Genomic DNA, 27,412 nt, shown 5'->3' with positions numbered 1-27,412 from the left:
CCTATTTTCTATTAAACTGCACATTTATTACTAAAAAAACACCCGAAAAAAAGCTTTAACTGGTTAGTTTGAGACTAAATTACACACGTGTCGAGTAACCATAGTAAAGTGAGCTAAATACTATCAGCCCCTTTTTCCAACATAAACCTTTCTCAAAATCATTTAAATAATAAAACAACAATACATTAAAACATATTTAAGTTACAAATATGAGAAAAACAGCTTTTAGATGTATTTTCATAGGTAATCTCAAGGTGCATTTACAGGCAAATATGTGGTTATTTAGCTATGAAACATCCAAATGTGTAGCTTTCTAATAAGGTGTTGACCAGTTGTAACACTGGCCTTAAAGATAAGAAATGGCCTTAAAGATAAGCTGTTTTGTCTTTTTATCAGCAAAACAATGTGTGAGAATGTTGGGAGGGTCGACATGATGACATATCTTGAACTCATTCTTTCATCGTCTTTTTGTCATGTTGCTATAACACTTGAAATTTGACCCCAGAACATTTAAAAAGGAAAATGTCTGCTTTAATTTAAAATTAAATTTCATGGCATTAACCTTCAACTATAAATGAAAATTAGATACATAAAGGAAAAATGTGAAGCTAATCTGTTTATAAAAGTTAAAGAAAATATTATTTGTATTATTGCCCCCGTTTTCTGAAAAAAACAGGAAAACGCTCAAAATCAACACAGCTTTCAACAAATGTATTGATTGAATTCCCTCGGTTGAGAATTGGTCAGAGACCGATCCATTTTCTGTCTGCATCCCCTGCTCTCAATAATTCATGGCTTCTTTTTGGCAGTGTTATTTATTTATCTAGTTTTGGGCTGCAGGTCTGGAATTTCATCTGAGGGTGTTTCTTTTTTTAAATGATTTATCCTTCATTGGAATTAATACTGTAGTCGATAGTAAAAACATGTGTGTGGGTCACAACTGGTGCACTTTTAATTACAACAATGACCTTCGCAATGTCTGTCAGGGTGTGTCGGCAGAATGTCAACACTCCTGTGACTCAGCATTTTCAAGTCGTAGAGTAAAACCGCTCAGAATCAATCAGCTGATGTTATATTAAGAATTTACATTTTAACCAAATGTATCTTCATACTAATGAGGATTTTGTTTATACTAAATTTCCCTAAATGTATCTGTGTATGTGTCAAGCTATAATCAGGTAATGCTCATTCATGAGTGACATTATACGGTGAAGCCTTCTGGCCATACTTTTAGAATAGAAGTTGATGCTGGAATGATTTTCGACGGAACATTTGGACATAAATAAATCCCCTCAACTACTCTTATATATCAAACGTTTTTGCAATTTGTTTACTTCATTTATATAAATACACACATTCATTCATTTTAGATTACGACTTCTGAATTAAATTGAATTTGAATTTACTCAAAGCGACAAATTGTTAAAGGTAGTGATGGTCTGATGAAGCTTCATGAAGCAGTGTCGTTATTCTCAGTCCACTAGATGGCAGTCTCTGCACTATTTTCCTTTGTTTTGAACAACTATTCTAATGAAACATCACATTTTTTTTTAAACTGATGGCGCCACCTACTGACCTCTAAACAACATGACACTGTTTCACGAAGCTTCATCAGCTCATCCCTAATGTAAAGGTAGTGCAGGACATGTATGAGGACGGTGAGAAATGTGGGACAGAAGCCATGGAAAATGTCATTTTTAATAGGAAGAAACCTTGAGCAGAACCAGACTCAGAGGGACCGGTCTTCTGCTGTGACTGTCTGAGAGAAGGTGGATTCTGGATCTGTTGTCGTTCAATATTTAATCAATAAAAAAAGAGGGCAGTTCAACCATAAAACCTTTATTTAATGCATCTTAATGTTTCAACGTGAGATTTCATCGGTGCAAATCTTTCAGTACCCAACTATTATAAATAAAACCCGGTCGGAGCAGCGACGGCTTCGTAAAACGAAGCCCGACGTACATATGCGCCAACATCCCAGGATTAGATGATCAGACGAGATTTCAGCAGGGCTACAGAGGAGTAAACAGTGACAAGACATGTATTGCACGAGTATTAAAGGCGACTTGTCCCCGTGAGGATTTTTAAAAAAGAGACCCGTGCATAAACTTGAACACTAACAGTAGTTCATCTTCATTCAGTGGTACAGTTTCTCTCCTTCCACGCTTGCATTCGAGTCAACAAGTGCTTTACTTTACTTTAAGGTTCATCATGCAATCTCTAGGAGTGTAAAGAAAAGGCCACACAGACAGAACATGTGTCCAAATCCAGAAGCAGCAGCATCTTAAAAGATAAAAAATCAAACAAAGATAATTGCATGATTTTAAATAAATTAGAAACTAACATTTCCATGTCTCCAGTGATGCCTGAAGACAAAGGACAGTCCAAAACCACCACACGGGAAGTGAGTCTCACACTTCTGCAGGAGGCAAAAGGGGGCGGAGCTCGCCGTGGTCGGGTTCGTCGTATTGCTTGACGAAAGGTCAGAGGTCGATGGGGAGCGTCTGTGAGCCGAGGCCGTGCTCCAACCACGTGACCGAGGACGACGAGCAGTGCTGGGCGCTCCTCCGGTGGATCCGCCGCAGACGCAGGACGTAGAGCATGATGGACAGGAACACGATGAAGAAACAGGCCAGGAATAAATAGTGGTTGTTGACGAAGCTGAAGCTGTGCCGCCAGTGAGCGTGTGCTCCCCTCAGAGACTCCTGCTGGATGTCCCTGCGAGAGACCGAACCTTCCATCAGATCCACACATTCCTACGCTTAGAAATACATGAACCAACTCTGGAGATAAATAACTACGACGATGCTTTTAAAAGAGTCTCAGTGAGTCTTTGCTCCAAATATTTATAAGCTTGTGAATAAATGACATTATTAAACATCAACAACGTTACAGGATGTTCTTTCACATGCAGACTTTACACAAACATTTGATTGAATGTGCAAGAACTTCAAAAAGAGACCAAACGAAAGTGCTTAAAAATAGATACATTAGGACAAAAAAAGTCTTAGTGATTTTCTAAATCTCCACAAATTGGGGTATTTTAAGTGAATATTAAGCAGCAGCATTGATTGACATCCCAAATGTTAACTTAACTACAATTTTTCTAGTTTATTTTTTTTAAAGAATTCTTGACAAGAGGCCAATTCACCTCAGGGAACATGAAGAAAGACAACACCCCCCCACACACACTAAGAGAGGCAAACAAGTGCCGCCTGAATAAACTACATTCTTGTTCCTTGAGTATCTGTCACTTTATTAAAGGGGGGGATTTGGTGTGATATATTTTATAGCTCATCACTCTTTCATTTACTTCTATTATTGGTTGTGATGTAAAATTAACATTATCAAACATATGTTGAAAATATGATGCAACTTTTAATATTTGTTTAAACTCCCTTCACTTGATTGGGTTCGTGTTTCCGCTACTTAAGTTTCCCTGAATTTCGTGCAACATCGCACAACCTCTTCAGAAAATGCAGTCAAAATAAACCAACTTCTTAAGCACTTTCTGCATTATCTCAACACAAGCTTCCATTATACCTTAAGTTAGGGAACCTTTTTCATTTTTACAGATACAACAGAAGCGAGCTTGTATTATGACCAAGATAATAGTTGATATAATCAACATACAACTCTACTTCCCTGAACGCCAGGCCTGCATATTAGGATGAAATCAGATGAACTGTTCATGCGTAAATCGATTTGAATATTTGTATTTAAATATAAATCAAATATATTTAACACTTGTGTAATGTTAGGGTCAAGGTGACCCGAAGGCCTAAAAACAAATGTGTTTGTGGTATCCCTTGTTTCGTCTCTGGGTCAAAATGAACCCCTTTGGGTCACTTTGACCCTGCATTGTCAAAACACATGGAATAAAATATCCAATTATTATGAATATATTAATAAATAATAATAAATGACTCACAACTCAAATATGGAAATATTCAAATCTACAGTCATTAAAAAGTCACACAAAATAAAGTGTGTTTTGGCAAGAAGAAAGTTTTGGCTACAATGGAATTTATTAACATATTTTCGACTTGTTTTTAATCAAACTGCAGGCTCTTCAAAATCAAAATTAAAATCTATTAAATTGCAATGACAATTAGAATAAAAAAAATGTATAGGCTTATCTTTGGATTCAAAAACTAAACATAATAAGAAAGAAACTTACCATATACGGATTAAAGCCATTTTAATATAAAATTAAATAATTAGCTTCCATGTTTCATTTTTATATCCAAAGTAATAGTGGTTACTATTCCGTTTGATGTCACAACCGCTTCCTGCTAATCCCCTGCAGCGTCACATGCAAACATCTCACCTCAAAGGTAGAAATCGTGTCCTGTAAAGAATCGCCCCGAGCGTCCACTGGACCTCTTTATCATAGACCAGAAGTGCAGTCTTCAGGTTCTGATAGTCGTTGGGGAAAGAGAAGCCCGTGTGCAGCACCTCGTACATCCACGCCGATTTGAAACACTGGTACCTGCAGACATGACGGGCAACATTTCCTGAACACCGACCGAGCGACGAGACCGGGTTTCAACATGATGTGAAGCATTACCGAAGTCTGTGAAGGTCGGCGTGTGAAGCGTATAAGCCGGAGTCAAACCGCTGCATTAGCGTCGACCACTGGGTGGCGCAGTAACTCTAAACAAAAAAATTCACGTCAGGTGTTGTCGTCCATTTATCGCTATCCTTAACAGGATTATTGTTACAAAATCATGTACCTTGGCAGCCTGAGAGTATTTAGTGGCGTTATAATCGCCACCCATTCTCAAAACGTCTTCTGTGCAGTAGAAAAACTCTGAAAAGCCATAGAACTGGCTGTTGCTGTAGTTGATGTCCGGCTGGTAGATCCCGCTCAACGAGGTCTGGGTATCATTGGTGCGGTTCAGCAACGGCTGCAGAACTTGCCGACACTTGTCAAAGTCCCCGCTTCCACGGAGGTGGAGTCGCTTCGAGGATGGACCAATTTGGTCTATCAGGTCGGTTGGTAGACACGGGTCAAGGAGCGGGGTCTGTGCCGACTCCCCCACGTGCTGACCTAAAAGCCTGAAGCGTTTTAAAACATGGTGTCACACCAACATGTTTTCCGTCGCATACATAGTCGTTTATGACGATTCATAATACTGATATTTCATTGTGCGAGTTAAACTCCATCACACAAGGGGGCAAAATCTTTTTGCAGTCAAGGTCACGGGTCCCAAGGAAAGTACATTAACCAATCTGTCTAAAACAGGCAGTGTCAGTGACTGAGATATTTTATTATAATTTTTTTCAGACTCAACCAATGTTTATTATCTCCTCGTTCTCTCAGTTGTACTATTAATGGAGGTTTGGGATTAATTATTGAAATTGACATTTATTTTCCCTCATCTTTTGGTCTGCTGTACAAATTAATTTATTTTATTCAATAATTCATTTTTATACGTTCACTTTATACACAAGTCACTAATCTTTTGTTTCGTTTATAATCGTCATTCAAATTGATTAATTTACATTTACTTTATTCATTTTATTCTGTACGATCAAAACCAATTCATATTCCTGTGTTGTGTTTACAACACTGGCAATAAACATGTTCTGATTCTTAATTATCTTAAACAAGGGCATCTCTATAGGTCACCATGTAAACATGAGCATCAATCTACTTTTATTTAGAACCAACGATCAGCTCGCCACACATTTAGATTTTTCTGTTTACAATTTTGAAAATGCTTTTTAAACTGATCCTAATACTCTTCACTCACACAAGTTTATATGTGAGGCATTTAAAAAAAAAATAATACCTTCAACTTTGAATTTTAGAATATGGGGAATTCCACATTTTCAACCCTGTAGAATCCCGGTATAGACTAATGCTTAGCAAGGCTCTTGTCGTGAGATGGTTTGTGCATATTCCTCTACTACTGCATTTTTTTGATGAATTTTAATCATGGAAAAAAAAAAAAGATACTTACATATTGCGGGCGGCAATATTTCTGACAAGGTCCCTCTCATATCTTTGGCGAGCTGCATTACCTCCAAAACCCAGGAAGGTGGACACATAAACACGATACACGTGTTCTGTGCGATGTGCGTCACATCCCAGATTAAACTCTGCTAATAAGTTCTTGGCAACTTCTTCCTGAAAGCACAAAAATCGATGAGCTCCCGGTACTTATGAGGCAAACGATTTGTGGGACAAAATTTGATTTGTTAATGTAATATTGGATGCTCAGAAGATCCTAAACAAGTATTGATTTGTTTATTTTAATGAGAAATAATTACTGTAAATAAATATCATTAAGAAATCATTGTAGTCTGAGTGCGTCAGGGGGCATGCAACCAGCTTACAATGAGTCGTCAAAAGATGAATGGAGAGCAGAGAATCTCCAGACATAAAATGGTTCAGTTTGATTCAGGCAATGACAGTATTGGGAAGAGGGAGAAAAATAAACGGTAAACGACGAAAAAAACAAAGACAGCACAAAAACAGAATGTGTATTGGATAATAACCTGTTGTGGAGAAGCAAAGCTTACACTTTTGGGCACTTCGTATGCAATTTGTGTGGAGACTCCGCCCATGTCCAGGACACCAGCAGTCCTCTTCCTCAGCCGCACTTCCTGCTGATCGTTCCCTTGGACATGAGCGTCGACCACTGGTTCTCCATCTTGTCAAGCAAGCACAAGAACAAAGTTGGTTTTCCAGTTAATTACACCATCTTCCAATAAAAAAGTCTTACCATTGTGAACATGGTCGAACCTTCCCAAGACAAAGTTTATCCCAATCCAGGCATAGACACCTAAAAGAAAAAACATTGCGTCTCGATTAATCAACCACTTATTTTCGAATGTCTCTACCAAAAACAAGATCGAATAGATCGACATGAGCTCCGATTGTTCAAAACCCTTCAATAATGTACCTTCTTGTTTTCCAGAAATCACTTCAACGTGGGAATCTGAGAAGAGGAAATTAAAGTTGACAGGGATGTCGGTACGCAAGTCTTCGAGAAGAGCCTCCTGTTGACTGGAAAAGAACGTATCATGTTACTACTGATGCCCGGTCTCCGGGATTGTGGACCACCTCACTGATCGACCACATTACGTCAAGCTGAAGGACATCATGTCTGACAATGTGATGGGCAGTACAGGAGCACCTCAGGAGACAGCACTGGGCCCTCTCCTCTTCACCATATACACTTCAAACTTCTGCTTCAACTCCGAATTGAGTTGAGTCCAGAAGTATGCTGACGACACTGTGACACCAAGAACAGTCTGATACGTGACTTTGTGGACTGGAGAGAGAGGAACCACCTGCAGCTGAACACCTCAAAGACCAAGGAGCTGGTCATGGACTTTGGGAGGTCCAGGACAAAGCCACGTCCAGTGTCAATAAAGGGTGAGGAGATAGTTGACAACTATAAGTACCTCGGTGTGTGGCTGGACAGTAAACTGGACTGGTCCTGCAACACAGACCATGTGTATAAGAAAGTTCAGAGCAGACTGTACTTTCTGAGGAGGCTCCAATCATTTAACATCTGCTGGAAACTCCTCTGCATGTTCTACCAGTCTGTGGTGGCCAGTGTCCTGTTCTATGCTGTGGTGTGTTGGGGTGGGAATGTGTCCAAGAGGAGTGTCAACAGGTTGGACAGATTGATCAGAAGGGCTGGCTCTGTGGTTGGCAGTCACCATCTCCACTGGTGTTCCTCAAGGTTTGTAAGTAAGTAAGTAATATTTTTAGAGCGCTTTTCTAGACCAGGGTCACAAAGCGCTTAAACAATCAAAACAATACCCAATAAAATATATACTTTAAAGATCAAGACACCAGCGAGACAGACACAGGAGTCAGAGAATCAAGAAAAAGCCTGCATGAATAAAAGATGAGTCAGTAGACTCCATAAAACACAGAGAGAGGAAGAGCGTTGATATGAAAACAAACTGTTACAGTAGTCCAGACGAGAAGATACAAACGCATGGATTATAAACTCAAGATCATGCTGTGGCAACATAGTTTGTTGCCCTCCTCTTTAAAATCTACACGCTTTCCCTCGTCATATCATCGGCCATCATAGACTTTATGTGTAAATATGCACAAGATACATCATTTTTTCTGTACTCGTTTAATACTTTTTCTTGTGGGTTTTAATCCTTTGTTGTAAACGTCCTAGCGTGTCCACAAAGCGCTAATTGATACGATGTATTATGATTATAAATCTATGATCACAAAAGATTATATTTACCTTTCTGGAAGGATTCGCATTCCGGCTGTGCAGAGGATGTACAAGGGGGTTTCTTGGTGCTTGTATTTGGGAACATGCTGAGCTGCGAAACTCAACAGTGGATAGATATAGTCGCTGGCTTTTTCTGGAGTTCGGGCCAAATCGGAGATGCCTGAAGACAAATATGCAAATTGTTTCCTCATTATTATTACGCAAGAGATGATTAAAAGGAATTTGAAGTATTCGTTAGTTAAGTAACAGGCCTATACATTTTTGGGGATCAACTTACTTATTTTTCATACATTTTGAATTTCAACAACAAGATATTAAACAGTTAAGAGAAGAAAAAATGAATCCAATTGTACGCTTAAAATGTCTTACCTGGCTTGATCTTCATTACCAGGGACTTCCGGTGTTGGTCCCTCATCTGTCGAATATCCAGTAGTTCGTGTGGATTACCGTTGTGCTGAGGCCAGCAGTACACAAATATTCTGGAACCACTGCTCCCGCAATCCACCACAAGACCGTAGTTCATGTAAGGGTTACTTGTATCCGTCACATCCACGTCTGTGACCCTGGTCAAACGTCTGCAGAAAACAACGACGAGAGTTAAACGTGTAAAATCACTTTACAACATTGCCATAAAAACACCCGATCGCACCTGTGAAAGTGGGTGTCTTGTCTGACCCAGTTGCTCTGAAGTTTGCCAGAGAAAAACAGGTAGATGAGCCCGATAATGCCGAGCACCGAGGTCACAACAAACAGCTGTCTGAGAGAAGGAGTCAGGAGGCGAGGAGGGAGCTGAGACGAAATGCTGAAATGCCATGAGGCTGGGAAAAGGCACCAAAAGTTGATCCTGTCAAAAGAAGCAGAGACAGAATAAACAGTGATGAACAACAGGCACAGAACAGACACACTTACCTCCCCATGATTGTCAAGTTAAGCTGAATTCACAGAATATCAGCGAGCTTTAGGAGGGCGGTTCGGCTTCTTCCACTGCCCCGTCCCGTTCTGCTTGTTTACATCCATGACCAACACCTGTTTAAGATGACACGAGTCCCGAGAAACACGTTTTTTTGTAACACTGCTAGAGTATGATCGACACACAAAACCGGCTTATTGACAAACACTGCGGCTAACATGACAGCTAGCATTCATCGACGAGTCAACGTAAACATGGAGTAAAACGTCGTGAGGAGCGGTTAATAGCAACAATTCACGGGTATTTAAGTAGCGAGTCACCCGTGGACTTCGGTTAAAAATGACATTATTGGACTATGATATGCTTACAGTCGAAGACGATGTGGCAGGTTTCCTGTCAGTGACGTGTTGCTTTGAGTGGGCGCTTCATCTTCTTCGCTGTTGCGCCCGGAAGAGGAGTTGGACGTTACCGTGACGGTTGCTGCCCCCTATCGGTTAAGATGCTCTCTCGTAAGAACTCTCATAGAACTTTATTGATCCCTCGGGAGGTCTCTTTCGGGAAATTGTTTTTTTTCCAATTAGACACAGCAGTTATTCATAAAATAAAAATAAGAACAAGAACAAAGAGAAATAAAGAGAAAGAATAAGATCGTAATAAATAGCATTCATCAAACCACATGCGAATAATGATTAATATAATGTTTATTTTATATAACTATATATAGAGCTCCTCTTGTGTCTAATTCATATTTTTATCTGAATGTGTTTAGCACAAATTACATTTTGAACTTCAGTCAAATCTTCAGTCAAACTTTAAATTATGGTGATTGACTACATTTAATCGAGGGTTTATGTCAAAAATATAAGGAAAAAAACGGTAATAGGAAACAGTTGTTTCACGTACGCCCTCTTCCGGGGAGACATATTACTGCTGTACTAAACCTGTCGAGTTTCTCTGCACTGGTGATTCACCAAACCAACCCTGATACGTCACGCCTGATAAAATAAATAATGGATACTTTATTGATCCCGGAGGAGAAATTATTTTGTCCAGCAGTAAAAATACATCCATCCAAACAAACATGGTATAAATAAATAAATAAATACGTTCAAATAAAAACATTCAACACATATAAAAATACATGATACAAATAAATTATTCAAAAGTGGCCAGAAAAAAAGTAAAAGTGCATGTCAAGCATGAGGGAGAGATCTGTGTGGAACCTCATGGCAGGAGGAACAAAGGACGTCTTAAAACGTTCCGTTCTGCAGTGCATGGAGAGGAGCCTGTTGCTGTGGTTACTCTTCTGAGCTGCCATAGTGTCATGCAGTGCTCTTAACTTTTGTATGAGGAAGTGAGTGTTTTGTTTGTAATGATTCAAAGGTTGGTTTTGTGGCATAACGTCTTTTATTCAGTTAACTTACTGTGTTATTAAACACAACCAAAACTTTAATTTAGATAGATAGACTTAATTAATTCCTGCAGAGATCTACTTTGGGATATTATGTACTTTTGGATGGATGGTTAGATGGATGGATGGACAGAAGGATAACATGTTCATTTGACAACCTTGAAATCTGTCAGGACCACATGTTTCTTACTCCCAAGTCTTATCATCTGTCCAGACCAGATGCTTCCTCTTTTGTAAACGGATATTTAAAGTAGTTGTAGAGTAAAATAGTTTTATTTATAAGGAAAAACAAATAAAACAATGGTTCTCTTGTTCACTGCACATTTAATTTTCATTTTCAGGTAAACAAAAATAAATCATTATCATAATACCATTGAATCATGCACACATTATGTATGTGTAAAGATATAAATTCACAGAGGTTCAAATGACAATAGCAAAGTTAAGAAGTCACTAAGTACTGAGAGTTAGGTGTTGATAGCCCTGACTAACCTCTGTACTGTCTTCATCTGAACCATGAAGCACCGAATGTCTTGGTTACATTAACCAAAGTATTGTTACAAGTACGCTTCATTTTACTGTCTGACAGGACCATCAACAAAAGTGTTAGAGTAAGAACAAAGAATTTTTTCCCCCAACATTCGCGTGGAGTGTTTAGCTTGAAGCTTGAACTAAAATCCATGTTGGATAAGGAAAAACTTAAAATTAACAAAAGTGTCAAAAAGATAACATTATTAAATTAGCTATGTATCCTGGAGAGGAAGACTTCAACATTTGAAACATGTGAGGCAGGAAAGTTGAGTTTTCACATTATTTGCTCTTTAAAACAATTTTTATGCTAATTTTCTCGGACCCTTCGCTCTCAACACATGATTTACCCATGATTCCCTTTTGCACCCTTGTAAAGTAGACTGACCACTGCAAATAAATTAAGAAATATGAAGGTCACTTGGTGTAAAAAAGAAAAAACATGTTCCTGAATTCTTAAGATCAACAGCAATCGAGATTTTTCAGTATAAATCATTAAGGCTTAGAGAAAAGTTGAGCGTGCACATCGTCTATGACGCATTTTCAACCGAACCCGTGACCTGCAGCAGACTCATCCAGCATGTAAGATGACGCCAAGACAATTTTCCATTTTTAACTGAGAAGCTGACGACTTTCAATCGGTCCGTTGGTCTTGTAACGGGACAACCTTCTTCCCAGCAACGTAAACTTCCACAATATTCCGATCATCCCCTGCAAGAGACCATGTTACAGTAAGATCAGGTAGAAGCCAGAAAACGGAAACAAAGCATACAAATCAGAATCAGAAACTTTTATTGCTGTGTGGCAAACACAACATAGGATCTTTTGTGGTGTCAGTAAAGAATAAAATAATGAAATAAGATAACACACAAAATAAGCAATATAAATATTTGTAATTTAATAACTTGAATTCAATTTGATTCTTGTGAAAAATATTTTGCAAGTGTTCATTCAAAACTGCTCTAAAACAACAATATGCAACATTTTGTCAGTATTATTAATATATGGTCATATTTTCTATAATGATTTGTTTATTTTAAACAGTTGTGACTTTTGTAGTAGAAGTCTCTTGCTATTATACAGTGTTCCCATATGAGGTACTTAGAGACATTATTTAACTTAGAAGGAAGACAAAAATACATACATAAAAGACATAACAATAACTCTTTACCCGTTTTGTAAACAATGGTACACAAATAAAATGGCCAGCAATACAACAATTAAGGACATTGCATATGCACTATTTAAACACTAGATGGAGACAATATACTATTTACAAAAACATGGATAGGGCCTTTAACTCTTGATTGTACACTGATTGAACCTTTAAAAAAATTAAAAAATAATCGATATTCTTAAATCATTGAAGTTTTTAATCGTCTGCTGTGAAGTCATAACAATTTAGCACCTTGGCAGTGGTATGCACAGTATCAGTGCCTATGTAGTTACAGATGTTTTAGACACTCACCCAAATTCAAGAACTTTTCCAAAATGATCTGAAATAAAAGAATGAAATGGAATAGTATTCCAATTAGTTTTACAAATATGAGTTAAAAATGTAATATCCGTGCTAGTTTACCTTTGGTTCCTCCTGCTTAAATAAATCAATTGGTCCGTTAGGAACAGCAACATCCACTCTCAGAGCGTCAAAGTCCTTTCCCACTTCAAAGTTCCCGATTTGGTCATCCAGAGACAGAGCTAGAAATTAAAAAAGATAGGCAAAATTTTTTTAATTTATTTGCTGGGTTGTCTTTTCCATTCAAAATATAAATTCTTAACCCTAAATTTAATATTTTTTTGGCCCATTTGAATTATTTCCTTCTTAAACCAAATGTAGTTTGATGTTAACAGGGAATGTTCTTCATTCTCCGGTGCAAAGTCGACTATATTCACTTCTCACCTTGGCTGCCCCCGAGTGTAGCGAGCCGAAACACTTCCTCGAAGGAGAGCGTGTCGTAATCCTGTTCCTGTTTCATGATGGTCAAGACCTTGGATGTGTCCAAAGTCTTTCTCATGGCATCCAGCATGGATGAAGAGTAGCCCCCCGCCACGTCTGCAACGACACATCCAGTATCGACAATTGTTTTCAACGAGGCTGTGATGATTCACGGAGAAGATACAACTATAGGGTAAACTAGGTTACTTGCTTTATGATGTCTGAACAAAGTTACTAACTAAATATTAAGTTTAGATGTTTTGTGTTATGACCAAAGTCCAGTAAAACCTCATCAATTCCTGGTGAGATTTTTCCCATGAGCCATAAATATGACATCTATTAAGTGAGGTTAAAAAAAACTGATCAGGAAACATTTGTGAATTGCTTGAGTCGTACCTGTTCCCAATCCCAGCTTCACCTCGTGCTTCAGTACATTCCGGACATCCAGCATTCCACTGCACAATCTGGGAAAAAAAAGAATAAAATTCAACTGAAAAGTTGTAGATTTATTTAATTGCCTGTCCAGTCAGCTATTTCGGTGACTCGGACGAACTTAGGGAAACTGTGGCTCCGACCATCACATCAGGGGGTACATAAAATAAACTTACGATATGTTTGAGTTTGGGCAGTGAGACAGAGACGCTCCAGTTTTCCTGAACAACGTGAGCTCCTCGTCGCTGAGGTAACATCCATGAGCCATCACCGTCTGTAGAGAACCAAAAACGTTGTATGTTTTGTCTCACAATGGAATTAAATACAACAAAATACAAGTTTAGACATTTGGGATGATCCATAAATGGAGACTTCTCAGTGTGATATTTCTCTAGTTCAACACTGCAGGAAACTGACCAGAAACTGTTTCCTTCAACTAAGAAAAATCTCTAAACTTGTCTAAACAAGAAGGAGCTGTCTCGCCTGCAGTTAACACAAAACTCTTCAGCGAGAATTCTGACCCGCTCTAGTAGGAGAACTCACATTTCCCCGATCCTTAAAACTCTGCATTGGCTGCCAGTTTCTTTCAGGATCAATTTTAAAATTCTGGTTCTTACTTTCAGATCTATTCATGGTCAGGCTCCTCCTTACATCAGTGATCTGATCCAGCCTTACACCCCAGCTCGGGCTCTGAGGTCTGTGGATCAGAATCTACTGATGGTTCCTGAACACACTTCCGGACCAGAGGAGAGAAATCCTTCGAGACTTTTGCTCCTAAGCTTTGGAACGATCTTCCTCTCCCTCTGTGTTTTAAGGATCTACTGACTCCTTCAAGAAAAATCTTATGACATTTTTATTAGTACAGACTTTTCCCTGATTTTCTGGGACTCCTGTGTTTGACTTATGTTGTCTTCGGCTTTTATAGTTTATATTTTAACTGTGTGTTGTTTTTGATTGTTAAACCGCTTTGTGACCCTGGTCTGGAAAGGCACTTTACAAATACCCATTTCTTACTTACTTACTGTAACAGATGACTAAACACTATTTACTTCAACCACCCCAACAAAAAGTGTGTAACATTTCACACAATTCATCTCACCTTTTCTGTGAGCAGGTTGTGCTTTTCGTAGACGTGGGTGTAGGACTTGGAATCAGGGAACAGTTCTTTCACGAGGTTCACTTCATCCACAGTTTCACTGATGTGACTCTGAACGAAAGTCCTTTAATTAGACTGATATGTTGCCATGGCGCTCTGTTGCCAGGATATGCCTGGAGCTCACCTGGATGTGCAGGTGGTTATTTCTGGCAATGGCTCCTAGTTGTCCCAAAAGAGCGCTGGAGCAGGAGAGAGCGAAGCGAGGAGTCACCACTGGCTTCACCAGAGGATACTAGGTGAGAACACAGAGGGAACTAAATCAACAATTGAAAAATGTTTTTCACAAAATGTATTCAATTTCATTTTCTAGAATTTGCATAACTTAACTTGCAAATAAGTCATGCAAATTAGATTTTTCAATGTTATCTCTCGTGTTTAACTGTTTCAGAGCATTATGGGAAAAAAGTCATTATTGTTATTAGTAATAGTAATATTGTTATTTTTAGTATAATAATAAATTACAATAATTAATGTAATAAAATAATAATAATAATAACAAAAACAACCCCCTGTCTGTGAAAGGCACTTTACAAATGGAACTTACTTACTCAATAATATTAATAATAATTCTTATTATTATTGTTTTATAATATTATCATTCTTATTATTCATATTCTTCTTATTATTGTTGTTATTATTATTATGCAACACTCAAATGACTGAAGCTTAAAAGAATGACAAGAAGAAAAAACAAAATATAAAATATAATAAAATAAATATATTTGAGAGTAAACCTTAAAGAAAAAAAAGCTTGAAGGTATTACAGAAAATGCATAATGCAATGGTTAAATTGTACAAATTAAATTATACATATGGCAATGGCAAAAGAACGTTTGTTTTAAATTTCAATAGAATAAAATATTAATAAAATAAAAATATATATATGTGTGTGTTTAGTGCTTAGTTTTAATGCTGAAAGTCATTAATGTGCATTTCATATGCTGCATAATTACAATAAAGAATCTTGACTCATGAATCTGAAGTGTCAATGTACATTGGAAAAAGGATTAACATGCTCCTTTTATATACAAAATTGTGTAATTAGACCAAATAACAAACAACAATATAGAAAAACAATAAAACAGAACAGGAGTTTAAACGTCAAAATAAATACATTATATAACCCTCACCTTTTTCTCCAGCAGCTCAGCTACAAACCTTAACAGATTAAAAGAAACATTAATCATAATTGAGTTTAAAAAAATTAATAATTGTTAAGTTAAGTGTACCGTAGGGTTTCATCCTTTGAGTCTTGCGTCGTCTCTTTGTAATGTTTCACTGAATTGTTCCTGTCCATGCACACCTTACCAATGAGGGCCCGCTGTCCAAACTGATCTGCGAGATCACATGGAAGAATGTTTATATACACACTTCAAAAAAACACCTTGACAACAGTAAAGTTGATGAACGGTTTTGTGTGCCTGTGGTGCGTTTAATGTCTGCACGTACTCAGCTGTTTATTCTGTTCCTTGATCAACTTCAGTAGAACCAAGATGATTCATGCACGAGGATTCCAGAGAATAATTATGGGATTAGTTACATAATATTGTCAGAACCTGTTTCGACAATAAGGCTTTGTAACGTTGTCAGATATGAACATACCGCTAATGACGTATGTTTTTAGAGAAAAAGTCAAGTCCTTATTTTAAACAACATATAAATAACAATATGAATGTATAAGGTTTTTATGGTGCTCTGATATGTATCATTGTTTCACCTTTTCAGACCACCAATTTTTATTTTGTTATTACCTTTTCACATTTGATCTTATGATTTTGTATCATGAACACGTGGTTCAAAACTGATTTTGCTTTTATATTTTAACATTTACTCTCAGTTTGACGACCAAAAGATCCGTTGTCTGAGTCAAAGCTATTTTGGAATTGTCCTGGTTTAGCTCTTCCTCAAACCTTATCATACCTGAAACGAAACCACAAAAGTGAAAGTAAAACCGGTGACAAAAGCACTGTTATTTGTCCTGATTATCATTAGTAAAATCTGTTTTTTGAATGATTTTGTAAACAGACACAGAAAGCTGTGAGAAACAGCCACTTTTGTTAAGTTTCGTTTACGGTCACGTCCAACTGATACGGCTCTGCATTGGCAAGCACCTGGCACGCGTCTTGCCCACAACATTCTCACGACACATACCGTACACACTGTTCTTTGCCAGTGGGAATAAAGGATAGTCTACCATGAATCAGATTGTTTTTATCGTGTCAGCTCTGAGGAGTTATTTTTGTCCTTGGTGACAATACTTTTGATCGACTGATTTGGCAAAAGGAAATTTAATTTAAAGAGCTCCTCAAAACAAGTAAATCCCCAACAGGCAGGCTGTGAATTTTTAAACACTCTCTTGAATTCTTTTTCACCAACACTTTATGTGTATCTTTGTTTTTTAACTGTTGCTAGCGAAATAACTGGATTAGCAAACTCTAATTATTATGGAACTATTTTATTATAAAGATCAATGTAGGTGTGATTTAACTACATTTAAAAAGCACAATTATATGAAAAATAACGGGAGGAAGATGGAACTTTATAATAAAGCCAACCATATACTGATGCAATGCAGAACACCAGCACAACAACCAGGAGCTAACAAACGGTTCCTAAGGGCCACAACCACTCCAACATCAAGGGCAGGAATTGAACCTTCAACCTCTTAGTCCTTTCTTTTTAACCAGTGCTATGTCTGAGCCAGGCTAGCCTATGCTTAGATCGGGAGCTGTACTCTTATTTACATGGGGAGTATTACAACTCAAAATACAAATGTTTGTCAATGGCATGAAATGTTGAACAAATGTGTGATAGTAGCAGCTCACTTCTGAATGTGTGTGTGTGTGTGTGTGTGCGTGTGTGTGTGTGTGTGTGATTACATAACAACTACTGTAGTAAGTCAAATAATATATTTATAAATTTAAAGCATTGTTAAAACATTTAGAACAGCATTTTCTTTTTTTAATGACACAATAATAAAGAGAAAACACATTTAAATGTACTAGAAAACACAACATGTGCTTTTAACTATAAATAAATATGTGAAATCTGATACTTCTTCCTCTATACAATGGGAAAATGTAGTTATTTATTGATACTGGATTAAGAATTTTAAGGTGTTATTAATAAATACACATAGGCATTTCATTCTGAGACTCAGTCACATATTTAGCTTTTTATAGATAGATTTAAATACATTCCTGCAGTCAACATTTTGCAGTTACTTAGCTAGTACCTGTATATAAATATGTATAATCATCATCTGCTCCTTCTCAACATTGTGAGCGTTAAGTTATGCTAGTTCAGTCATGCTGTTAAAATCCTAAGGTTTAAAAGAGCTATTATAAAGTTGTTTATAAAGTCTCATTTCATATAAAACACAATTAAAAAAACAAAAAAACATTCTTGCAGTCATCATTTTGTTCAACTGATGCTAATATGCTAACATATGATGCTAACAAAATATCCCACATAACAGATGATTACAATATTATAGTTTTTCAATCAAAAGTAGACTTAGTTGACTTTTTTCCTGTTAACCAGATATAACTGGTCTATGAGAACTTTCAAACTGGTTGGTTTCTTTGTGATTCTGACATTAAAATAACATTTAAACAAGATAAAAGTTAACTTCATGCACCTGCCTGTAAGCGGGTTCAGACCGGGCCACATATCAGAATTACATGACCAGTAGACCACTTGGACTTTGACCCATTTTCTGTCTCTTGTCACGTTTGTGGCGGAAGATCTAACATCTCTCACTCTTCAACGCTCAAAAGTCATCTGAATTAGACGACACTGTTTGTTGAAAACAATTTACGAGTGAAATAAATGTACGTGCGTCACTAACCGAACAGAGTACCCCACAAACAAGCGTCACTGTTTTTGATGAGGACAAAGTTCAAAGGTCAATGGCATGAAATGTTGAACAAATGTGTGATAGTAGCAGCTCACTTCTGAATGTGTGTGTGTGTGTGTGTGTGTGTGTGTGTGTGTGTGTGTGTGTGTGTGTGTGTGTGTGTGTGTGTGTGTGTGTGTGCGTGTGTGTGTGTGTGATTACATAACAAGTAACGTTAATGGTGGACAGAAGACATGGGGTAGCTTGAATACATTTCTAGTCGGTAGTATGAACTTAAATATAAATATATTATTAGAGTTATATCATTTATTTGTTCATTAACCTTTGTTCATGGACTTGAACTAGTTCAAGCGAGTTGGACGTGTGGCAGTTGGACATTAGTCACAGTGACAAAGAAGCAATAACAGGAAGTAACACTATTAAAATAGAAAATAGACTAGAACATATTTGAACAATGAGTTCTTCTTATTAAGTTCCACTTTCATTTCATCATAATGCAGCGAATATAAAAGTAAATTAAGTTCATTCAATTTCTTAACAACACGTTTACATTGAAATCTTTTTAGCCACAAAGAGCATTATAGGTGTTTTGTTTGTAATTAAACTATTGCAAAATTAAATGTATTAATATATGATTATAAATAAATATTTACATAAAATAGCAATTTAAAGAGAAAAATAAAGTTTGAAAATGATATGAATACATCTCAGCTGGAAGACTTCACTTCAGTTAAGACATTCTGAAGTTAACCCTTAGAAATGAGTCGGTTATTTTCAGTTCATTGTGTTACTTTTTTTGTTGTAAAGAGGCTTATTTTACAATTGGTGTGACATGCAGAACACTCTCAGCACCAGTCAATGATTCATAAAAAAGGGGGAAAAAAAAACCTGGACCTGAAGTGGTGGGGTTTAGATAATAACGAAAACAGTACATACAGTAAGTCATTTACTACTTGTTGAATGTTTTGTTTGTGATACTTGAGTTGATCTACCATCTCCGCATTTCCAATGTATTGAAAATATATTAATTTTCAAGCAGCTTTGTTTTGCAGTGACAGAGCTAATCAGAAAATTTAACAATAAAATAACCATTCTCTACACTTTCTTGTACTCTTTTTCTATTATTAAAAATGATCGTCGCCTCAAGAAAAGTTGCAGATTTGGGTTTACTCCGGTTTCCTCCCACAGTAAAAACACATATAGACATTGATTTAAAAAACTGTTAATATTCTGTAGGTGTAAGTGAATGGTTGTGTGTCTTTGTGTGCCCTCTGACAGGCTGGAGACCTGTTCAGGGTGTCCCCTGCCTCTCGCCCTATTCAGCTGGGACAGACTCCCGACCCACCATGAATCATGGTTGAATTGAAAGCAAGGAGCCTTTTTGATTTCAACCCGAGCCTGATGCAACTGGAGTGTGTGAACTTGATGAAAGCGTAACTGTTTATCCTTGAGGTCACACTTAAAACGCGGAATGAATGTGAGCGACGTGATGCCATATCTTCATTACTTTACGTCTTACTTGCGATTTGGCCCAGCAGGAGAGAAGCGTCAGTGTGTATCGTGGCGAAGTAGCACGCCGTGGTCGTTCCATATTTCAAGGTTCTTTTCTGCAGGATTACATAGATTGAATGACCAAGTTCCAGTTTGTCTTGTTAAGACCGTTTGAAGGCATAATTATTGTCTTTTGTTTAACTCACCACGACTTGAGTGTAGACCTGATTCGCCACCTTCAGGTCCTCGAAACCGGACTCCACAGGGAAGGTGTAGGTATTGAGCCACTGGAGGAGAGGGAGGTCCAGGGCAGTGCCGGCGTAACTGTACTGAGACGCGTGGATGTGCGTGTCCACCATCCCTGGCATGAAGAACTCACTGAAAGTAATTTTTTAAACCAGTTTTATTGCTTTATTATACCAACCTGGATGATCTATACATTTATATTATATTATACATTAACATGACCTTTTTATTGATAGCAAAACTATAATGAACTTTGATACACTTTTAATTTACAAGAATGTACTTCATGGATGGATTAGAAAATAAAATATATTCTCAACATTTTCATTTTGCTATGAGTATAGATTATAGACTTTTTATTTAATTGAATTTATTCCTACAAGAGAAATAAGTTGTCAATATATTTTAAGACACTCTTTCTTTAAAGAGACCACACTCACAAAGTATCACATTGTTACCAAATAATAGTTCATTACAAGGTTATTATCAAAAATCATCTTGAAAAATCATGATGGAAGATAATAAAACTACTTACTGTTTCGCAAGTTGAATGACATCAGAAGAAGAGAAACCAAATGATTGAGAAACACGTTCCAATCCCTTTGCTTCCTCTATGAAAACGATCTAAAAACACAACAAAAGGACAACATGTCACAACTAAATGTCTGTTATTTTAAAGTAAAATTCCACCTTTTATTTTTTAAAACCAGACCTTTCCTTCAGTGTCCACTCCCAGCAGGGTGTCCTCCAGGATCTGCACTGCAGCTGCCGGGGTGGCATGAATAAATGTACCCCTGAAGACGAGCACTGGGGTCGCTGTGTTCGCCATCCTTCCTCCGTCAGCTGTGTTCAGTGTGCCCAGAGCGCTGCTCTGACTTAAGACCGCAGCGGCCGCGCAGTCGCAGACGATCCCACGGTCACGGCCAATCACAGCTCAGGGAAAGTCAGGGTGTGCGCGCCGCACTTGTCATTACACGGCTATTACGAAAAGAGAGGTTTTTTTTTTTCTAAATTAATGCGGGATTTTAGTTGATATTTCGATGAGCCCCCCCAGTGTACTTGCTTACATACACTCAATTGTATAGGACAGTATTCAAATATCAAGTATTTATTAATTCAATATTATTTATTCCCTCAATTGAATAGCAGGAATTATCTCCCTATTACACGGGACACACTGGAAAGGTAACCAAAAGGGATTTTCTTTTTAAAATATATATATTACTCATCTCATTTTATTTATCAACATTAAGTTAATTCTACTTCATAATGTATCCAAAACACCACAAAAAAAAGGATTGTTTTTTTCAATACTGGTAGTAACTGATTCTGACATCTGTGGAATATTTGACTTTTCTCTAGATGTAAGTAAGTAAGTAATAGTTATTTGTAAAGCGTCTTTCTAGACCAGGGTCACAAAGCGCTTAAAAAATCAAAAGCAATACACAGTTAAAAATGAATCCAAATTTAAAAACTCTACAAGACTCCATCAAATGCATAGGGAGAGGATTATCGTTCCAAAGCTGGAAGGATTTTTCTCCTCTGGTCCGGAAGTGTGTTCAGGAACCATCAGTGAAGCCAGTGAAGAGTTTTAAGGATCGGGGAAATGTGAGTTCTTCTTCTAGAGCGTGTCAGAATTATCGCTGCAGAATTTTGTATTAACTTCAGACGAGACAGATCCTTCTTGTTTAGACATGAGAACAAACTGTTACAATAGTCTAAACGAGAAGACACAAACACATGGATTATAAACTACAGATCATGTTGTGACATCATTTTCCTCAATTTAGAGAATTTTTCTCAGTTAAAGGAAACAGTTTCTGGTCAGTTTCCTGCAGTGTTGACTGAGACATGTCTTGGTCGGGCTCAGTTTGACAGACTGACCTAAGTCACCCAAGTGTAAGTGAATACTAAACCCTTGTGTTATTTCAGGGTCAAGGTGACCAGAAGGCCTGAAAACAAATGTCACCTTGACCATGAGATAAAAGGGTCTACTGGGATCTGAAGTTTTTATGAGCACAGCAGTGACACACCTTCAAATTATTACAGCAAGAGACACTGGCAAATACAAGCCTGCAAACACATAAAAGCACAGCTGAGTGCTGGGAATATTAATAGATGGCCAGAGGTTCGCGTAAGGTTCCATGTCTAGAATGACAGGAACAGGTTTATGTCTACTCTCTCTAGGTTCACATGGACATGGCAGCACTGGTATTGTTGAATTTAATTGAATCGAATAAGAGAGTAAGATACTATAATATTCTAGTATTATATAATATAATACATGAGAAATGTTTCCAGGATTTCAGATCCTTTTGCTGATTGCCCCCCCAAGATGATGGATATTTTACTATTATACTAGGTAATACATGTCCTGATTTTAATATAATCAAACTTAAATATATTGGATATTTATGGGATTTTCAAAGATGCCTTTCCTTTTCCAGCGACCTGATCAACTTGCCCTCGAACCTAAAACCTTCACTCAGTCGTCCTTACTACCATACTGTGGACTTTCAAGCTGTTTTGGAGTTTCTATAAAACAGAATTATTAGATTAGATTAATAGTTGGTAGATAGATAGATAGATAGATAGATAGATATATAGATAGATAGATAGATAGATAGATAGATAGATAGATAGATAGATAGATAGATAGATAGATAGATAGATAGATAGATAGATAGATAAGATAGATAAGATAGATTCGATAGACGGATGGACGGACGGACAGATTAGACAGACAGACAGACAGACAGACAGACAGACAGACAGACAGACAGACAGACAGACAGACAGACAGACAGACAGACAGACAGACAGACAGACAGATAGATTAGTTAGATAGATAGATAGATAGATAGATAGATAGATAGATAGATAGATAGATAGATAGATAGATAGATAGATAGATAGATAGATAGATAGATAGATAGATAGATAGATAGATAGATAGATAGATAGATAGATAGATAGATAGATAGATAGATAGATAGATAGATAGATAGATAGATAGATAGATAGATAGATAGATAGATAGATATAGATAGATAGATAGATAGATAGATAGATAGATAGATAGATAGATAGATAGATAGATAGATAGATAGATAGATAGATAGATAGATAGATAGATAGATAGATAGATAGATAGATATTTCCTCCACCAAACTTTACTGTTTTCTGGGTGAATCTTGGATCCATGCAAAAAATCAACCTTGTGCCACTTTTCCTCCGTCCATCCTTCCTCCAAGCTGTGGGCCCTTGGCAAATGCAACACGATTTTTTAGTTTTCATTTGTTTAATGCTGCTTTTTGAGCACTAATGCGGCCATGGAGACCGCTCTGTGAGAGAATTCGGCAAACTGTTGTAGTTACTGTTGACTTGTCATGAACTACACCAGTTTCTTCTAATCTTTTTCTTATCCTCTCCACTTGACGTTTGGATACATCGAAGATGTCTGCCGCCTCAGTAGCAGACTTGGTCTTCAGGCTCCTGATGATCAGCACTTTGGTCTGAGGTTGAATCTTTTTTATTTTGTCAGAGGCCACATTGCAGGTCACATGAATGTCTGGTGTGCTGGGACTCTTTTAAGACACACCTAGGAATGTGTTAATTACAGTATTTGTCACAGGTGAAGCTCTGACCTGTGATTGGTTGAATCATTAAAGACACGACAAGACTTTTGTCCAAGCGGAATCTGACCTTTCTGCCCTAATTAAATGATAAATACCAATTGTATAATGGAATGGAATGGAAAGCTGCACCTTCACATATATTGGTTGTATTCATATTGTATTATCACATTTCCTGCTGTGACTGACATCCTGATTTTCAGCCAACAAAACATCTTCCCATGTGACACAAAGTTTATTCATCTTTGTTCCACTTTCACAAAGCACGAGGCGTTTCAATAGTAATCGCGGAATGAGCGGTCACTCGTGAGACTGACGGAGGGAGAAGAAGACACATTCACCATGAATATTCATTATCGTGGGGAACAACCGACTCACTTTCAATATCACATGGAGCGAAGGGAAATAGATCTGTTATATGTATAGCACAGGCCAAAGGTTTAGACACACCTGATGGGGTCTTTCAAAGTTTACGCAATTTTCCGGCCTGCCTGACCTTCGTCTCTTATAGTAACGATGGTCACACGATTCCTATTTAATTTAGCTGATTGGTTCTAACAGTCGTTGGCTGTGTTTTAACCTGACTTCTGTGCAACACAACCGATGGCCCAAACTCCATTAATTCTCAGGTAATTCCACAAAATAACACTGACAAAAAAACACATGTGAAGTGAAAATCGCATCATTATGAATTCATCAAGCAAAAGATAGAAATATGCAAAGCAGTTATTGAAAAAAAAATGTGGCTACTATAAAGAAACTAGTAAATTTTCATATTTTCAGTTATTTCAAATTTGTTTGTCAAGAACATAATTCCTGGTGTATTTATTTACAGTTTTGATGCCTTTAGTGATAATCTATCATAAAGAAAACACATTGAAAGAAAGGGCGTATCCAAACTTTTCGCCTGAGCTTTAGTTCAAACAGTGATCATATTACTTTATTAAGATGTGATGAATGCTTAATTTCTCATTTGTATTTGCTTTCCTGTCTATGCGTTTAAAAACCAACAATATGAAGTAGCTCGTTTCACTTCACTTAGCATAACTATGGTAACAAAGTGTGTTACTTTCAAACCGTTGTGCACAATTTATATAATATGTGAGACCAAATATTTTCCTCATTCCTACATGTCTCAAAATCCACATTATTCCTGACATTAGTCATGTAACCATTAGTCCTCAGTTACCCCTGATGTTTGACATCAATATAGAACAGTCTTATCCTCAGGATGTAAAGTAAAAAAAACAAACACTTCTTTCGCTTCTGAAAATACACAGCACTGCTTCTAAAAGTTTATTCAACATGTGGCAAAATAATTCGGTAAAACCAGTTTATGTGACCTCACTCAAACTCCTTAATTCTGAATCCATTTTGTTTTATTCATGTGTCATTATAACACTTGATACCACTTATAGATTGACAAATATTTCACAGCCTGCTTTCAAAACACTTCAGTGGGTTCCTGTCATGACCACGGCAATTCAAGCTTGCTACACATTGCTTGGTTGCATCATGTGAGACGGTTCTTCTTTTTCAACAGTTATCTAACATTATAGCCCATGATATTGATGAACAAATCACCAGAGCACTGCGTGTGGATGTCAATACGTCATAATGACAAATATTCATATGATACAAACAGCAGGAAATTCCTTCACGCTTAAAGGAAGTATTATTTTTAAAAAAGAAAACTTTGTCAAATTCCAAAGGTCAAGTCTTGACTTCCTTTAGCACGGGTGTCACTGAAGTGCATCACCAGCTGACTCAGCTCTTAATGTCCAGTCCTGACACATTCAGACATGCGGCTGATATTTTTGGTCCGTTTACTGGATGAAGCTTCTGCACATCATCATCATCATCTTCACTGAAGTCCTCAAGATCGTCGTCCTCCTCCTCCTCGTCATCATCATCATCAAGCCCATTCTTGTCCTTCTTACATTTGCTTTTGCATTTCTTTTGGTCCTCTTTCAATGGCTCTTCACGGTCCTGATCAGTCTTTATTCTAGTGAGGAAACACAAAAGATTGTCGACATTATTCATCCTACTACGGTCGTTTGCTTTTCATTAGGTACACAGATGTGATGAATACATATTGTCCACAAGATGGCGGTCTTGTTAATATAACTACTGGAGTCGGGATCCATTGAAGCTTTTAAATACTGCTTCTGTTGCTTCTCTTTTATAAAGCTTCAACGACTCAAGAGTTTGTCAACTTCGGACTCAATTTTCCTTTTTATAATTGTAAAAATGGTGTTTGAGTCTAATAACACATTTCTTATTGAGCATGAATGTCACATATTCCTTCAGTGTTTTCAGTGACTAGGGCTTTTATTTTATGCCCATCTGTAGACAGAGAAGCAGAGCCAGAAGTGAAAAGTTTTCAATCACCTCTTGATCAATGTTTTCTCTTCATCTAGATCTTAATTACCTAATTTCCCTTAAGAAGATCTCCATAGAGAGATTAGACAGACTTTATTAAAACTTTATCTGATCTAATTATGTATGTACTATGACAGAAGCCAGGTGAGGTTAGAATTCAGGTAGGACGCCTCGATGATGAAGTGTCCACACATATCTCTCTCGGGAGATCAACAAACAGACACCAGAGAGAGCTATTGGCACACATAGCTAAGGGTATAACATCTCTTACTGAATAGGTTAGCCTGATTTTGTTCATACATTTTTGGAAAAGTCAATTTTCACGGGGATACTTACTGTACGACAATTTCTTCTTTCTTTCCACACTTGCAGCAAATGTCCAGCTGCAATGAACAGGCCTTGCAGATGATGTGGTAAGCATCCTTCACACTCTTTTGTGAACACTTGACACTAGAAAAGAAAACAACAAAACTGTCATTAAACCAGTCTTAACTCCTCTTGTAAGAAGGCTGTATTTATAAAGACACTTCAAATAAAATAGAATGTAATTAATTAATTAAATGCATACAATTTGTAAACTTGTTTTTAAAAGAAAGAAGGATGTGTATTTTATACACAGTAAAACCTATTTGTAATGGTTTCCTGGGCACAATACATTATTGTATTGTCAGTAAAATAGTACTTACCACTTCTTAGCTGTAGTCAGAGGCTTGTATTTATTGTACTTGACTTTCCACTCCAGAATACTTTTGCAGTGCTCACAGAGGCCATCGTGAATCTTTGCGTTCGCAAGCTAAGTAGGATTACAATAAAACACACATTTTTATCAGCATGGTTTGTTTTTTTTCGTGTAATACGTAAACAGTGGAAACATCCTACGAACCTTTACTTGCGCGGACGCTCCATACTTGTCGTTGCGGTAAGCTACAGAGTTCTGGTGTTTTTGGCCGCGGGTTCTCGACGCATTTCCTTTTTGTGAGCTCATGTTTAATAGAATGTTATCTCACATGTCCAAACTTTCACATGAGACTTCCGTGCCGAGGAGATCCACAACCCGGAAATACTTCATTCACTTCCGGTCAAAAATACAACTGCGCTTAAAACAGTAATAATTAGAAAACGTGCGAATAGATCATTTATTGGTTGCTAAAATAATAAATATAAGGATAAATATGTATATGTAAAAATGTATATCTGGTTTTAT

At 37.2% G+C, this 27,412-nt stretch overlaps 3 protein-coding genes across 5 annotated transcripts; all 3 read right to left on the bottom strand.

The window, feature by feature from the left end:
- Nucleotides 1–1,823: 1,823 nt before the first annotated feature.
- entpd4 (ectonucleoside triphosphate diphosphohydrolase 4) lies at nt 1,824–9,572 on the bottom strand. 3 transcript variants are annotated; one of them, XM_087794736.1, is made up of 13 exons: nt 9,501–9,572; nt 9,132–9,248; nt 8,872–9,066; nt 8,592–8,797; nt 8,232–8,382; nt 6,915–7,018; nt 6,735–6,794; nt 6,508–6,662; nt 5,970–6,136; nt 4,737–5,061; nt 4,571–4,656; nt 4,331–4,492; nt 1,824–2,718 (listed from the first exon to the last, which is right to left on the bottom strand). In XM_087794736.1, exons 2-13 carry the CDS (start codon nt 9,137–9,139, stop codon nt 2,484–2,486), a joined length of 1,854 nt encoding a protein of 617 aa, XP_087650862.1. In that variant the 5' UTR covers nt 9,140–9,248; nt 9,501–9,572; the 3' UTR covers nt 1,824–2,483. The 3 variants fall into 3 exon arrangements, with proteins under 3 accessions (XP_087650862.1, XP_087650864.1, XP_087650863.1); XM_087794738.1 differs by having other exon boundaries at nt 6,532–6,662; XM_087794737.1 differs by lacking the exon at nt 9,501–9,572 and having other exon boundaries at nt 9,132–9,481.
- Nucleotides 9,573–10,847: 1,275 nt separating this feature from the next.
- On the bottom strand, nt 10,848–21,037 carry gda (guanine deaminase). The gene is made up of 14 exons (XM_087803497.1): nt 20,904–21,037; nt 20,727–20,815; nt 20,152–20,323; nt 19,974–20,061; nt 15,825–15,930; nt 15,726–15,753; nt 14,720–14,827; nt 14,539–14,646; nt 13,616–13,713; nt 13,404–13,471; nt 12,972–13,124; nt 12,651–12,769; nt 12,540–12,567; nt 10,848–11,782 (listed from the first exon to the last, which is right to left on the bottom strand). The coding sequence occupies exons 1-14, from the start codon at nt 21,018–21,020 to the stop codon at nt 11,706–11,708; spliced, it is 1,359 nt and encodes a 452-aa protein (XP_087659623.1). The 5' UTR covers nt 21,021–21,037; the 3' UTR covers nt 10,848–11,705.
- Nucleotides 21,038–25,119: 4,082 nt separating this feature from the next.
- On the bottom strand, nt 25,120–27,250 carry c1h9orf85 (chromosome 1 C9orf85 homolog). The gene is made up of 4 exons (XM_087803404.1): nt 27,092–27,250; nt 26,895–27,001; nt 26,545–26,658; nt 25,120–25,831 (listed from the first exon to the last, which is right to left on the bottom strand). The coding sequence occupies exons 1-4, from the start codon at nt 27,191–27,193 to the stop codon at nt 25,594–25,596; spliced, it is 561 nt and encodes a 186-aa protein (XP_087659530.1). The 5' UTR covers nt 27,194–27,250; the 3' UTR covers nt 25,120–25,593.
- Between the last annotated feature and the right edge of the window lie 162 nt (nt 27,251–27,412).

The sequence above is a fragment of the Callionymus lyra genome, chromosome 1 (assembly GCF_982586985.1).
Source record: "Callionymus lyra chromosome 1, fCalLyr1.hap1.1, whole genome shotgun sequence".
Classification (NCBI taxonomy): Eukaryota; Metazoa; Chordata; class Actinopteri; order Syngnathiformes; family Callionymidae; genus Callionymus; species Callionymus lyra.
The sequence above is the reverse complement of the archived record's forward strand: the minus strand, read 5'-3'. Positions and strand labels throughout refer to the sequence as shown.

Excerpts from the sequence above, each read along its gene's own strand:
- c1h9orf85 (XM_087803404.1), bottom strand. The coding sequence starts at position 27,193 with ATGAGCTCACAAAAAGGAAATGCGTCGAGAACCCGCGGCCAAAAACAC. Across the intron at positions 26,659-26,894 it reads CTGACTACAGCTAAGAAGTG|TGTCAAGTGTTCACAAAAGA; the intron begins GTAAGTACTATT and ends TTTCTTTTCTAG. Across the intron at positions 25,832-26,544 it reads AAAGAAGAAATTGTCGTACA|AATAAAGACTGATCAGGACC; the intron begins GTAAGTATCCCC and ends TTTCCTCACTAG.
- entpd4 (XM_087794736.1), bottom strand. Across the intron at positions 6,663-6,734 it reads GTTCGACCATGTTCACAATG|ATGGAGAACCAGTGGTCGAC; the intron begins GTAAGACTTTTT and ends TTGCTTGACAAG. Across the intron at positions 5,062-5,969 it reads AATATTGCCGCCCGCAATAT|GCTTTTAGGTCAGCACGTGG; the intron begins GTAAGTATCTTT and ends AAAACGCTTCAG.
- gda (XM_087803497.1), bottom strand. The coding sequence starts at position 21,020 with ATGGCGAACACAGCGACCCCAGTGCTCGTCTTCAGGGGTACATTTATT. Across the intron at positions 20,062-20,151 it reads AGGTCTACACTCAAGTCGTG|AAAAGAACCTTGAAATATGG; the intron begins GTGAGTTAAACA and ends GTAATCCTGCAG. Across the intron at positions 13,125-13,403 it reads GAAGCTGGGATTGGGAACAG|ACGTGGCGGGGGGCTACTCT; the intron begins GTACGACTCAAG and ends GTGTCGTTGCAG.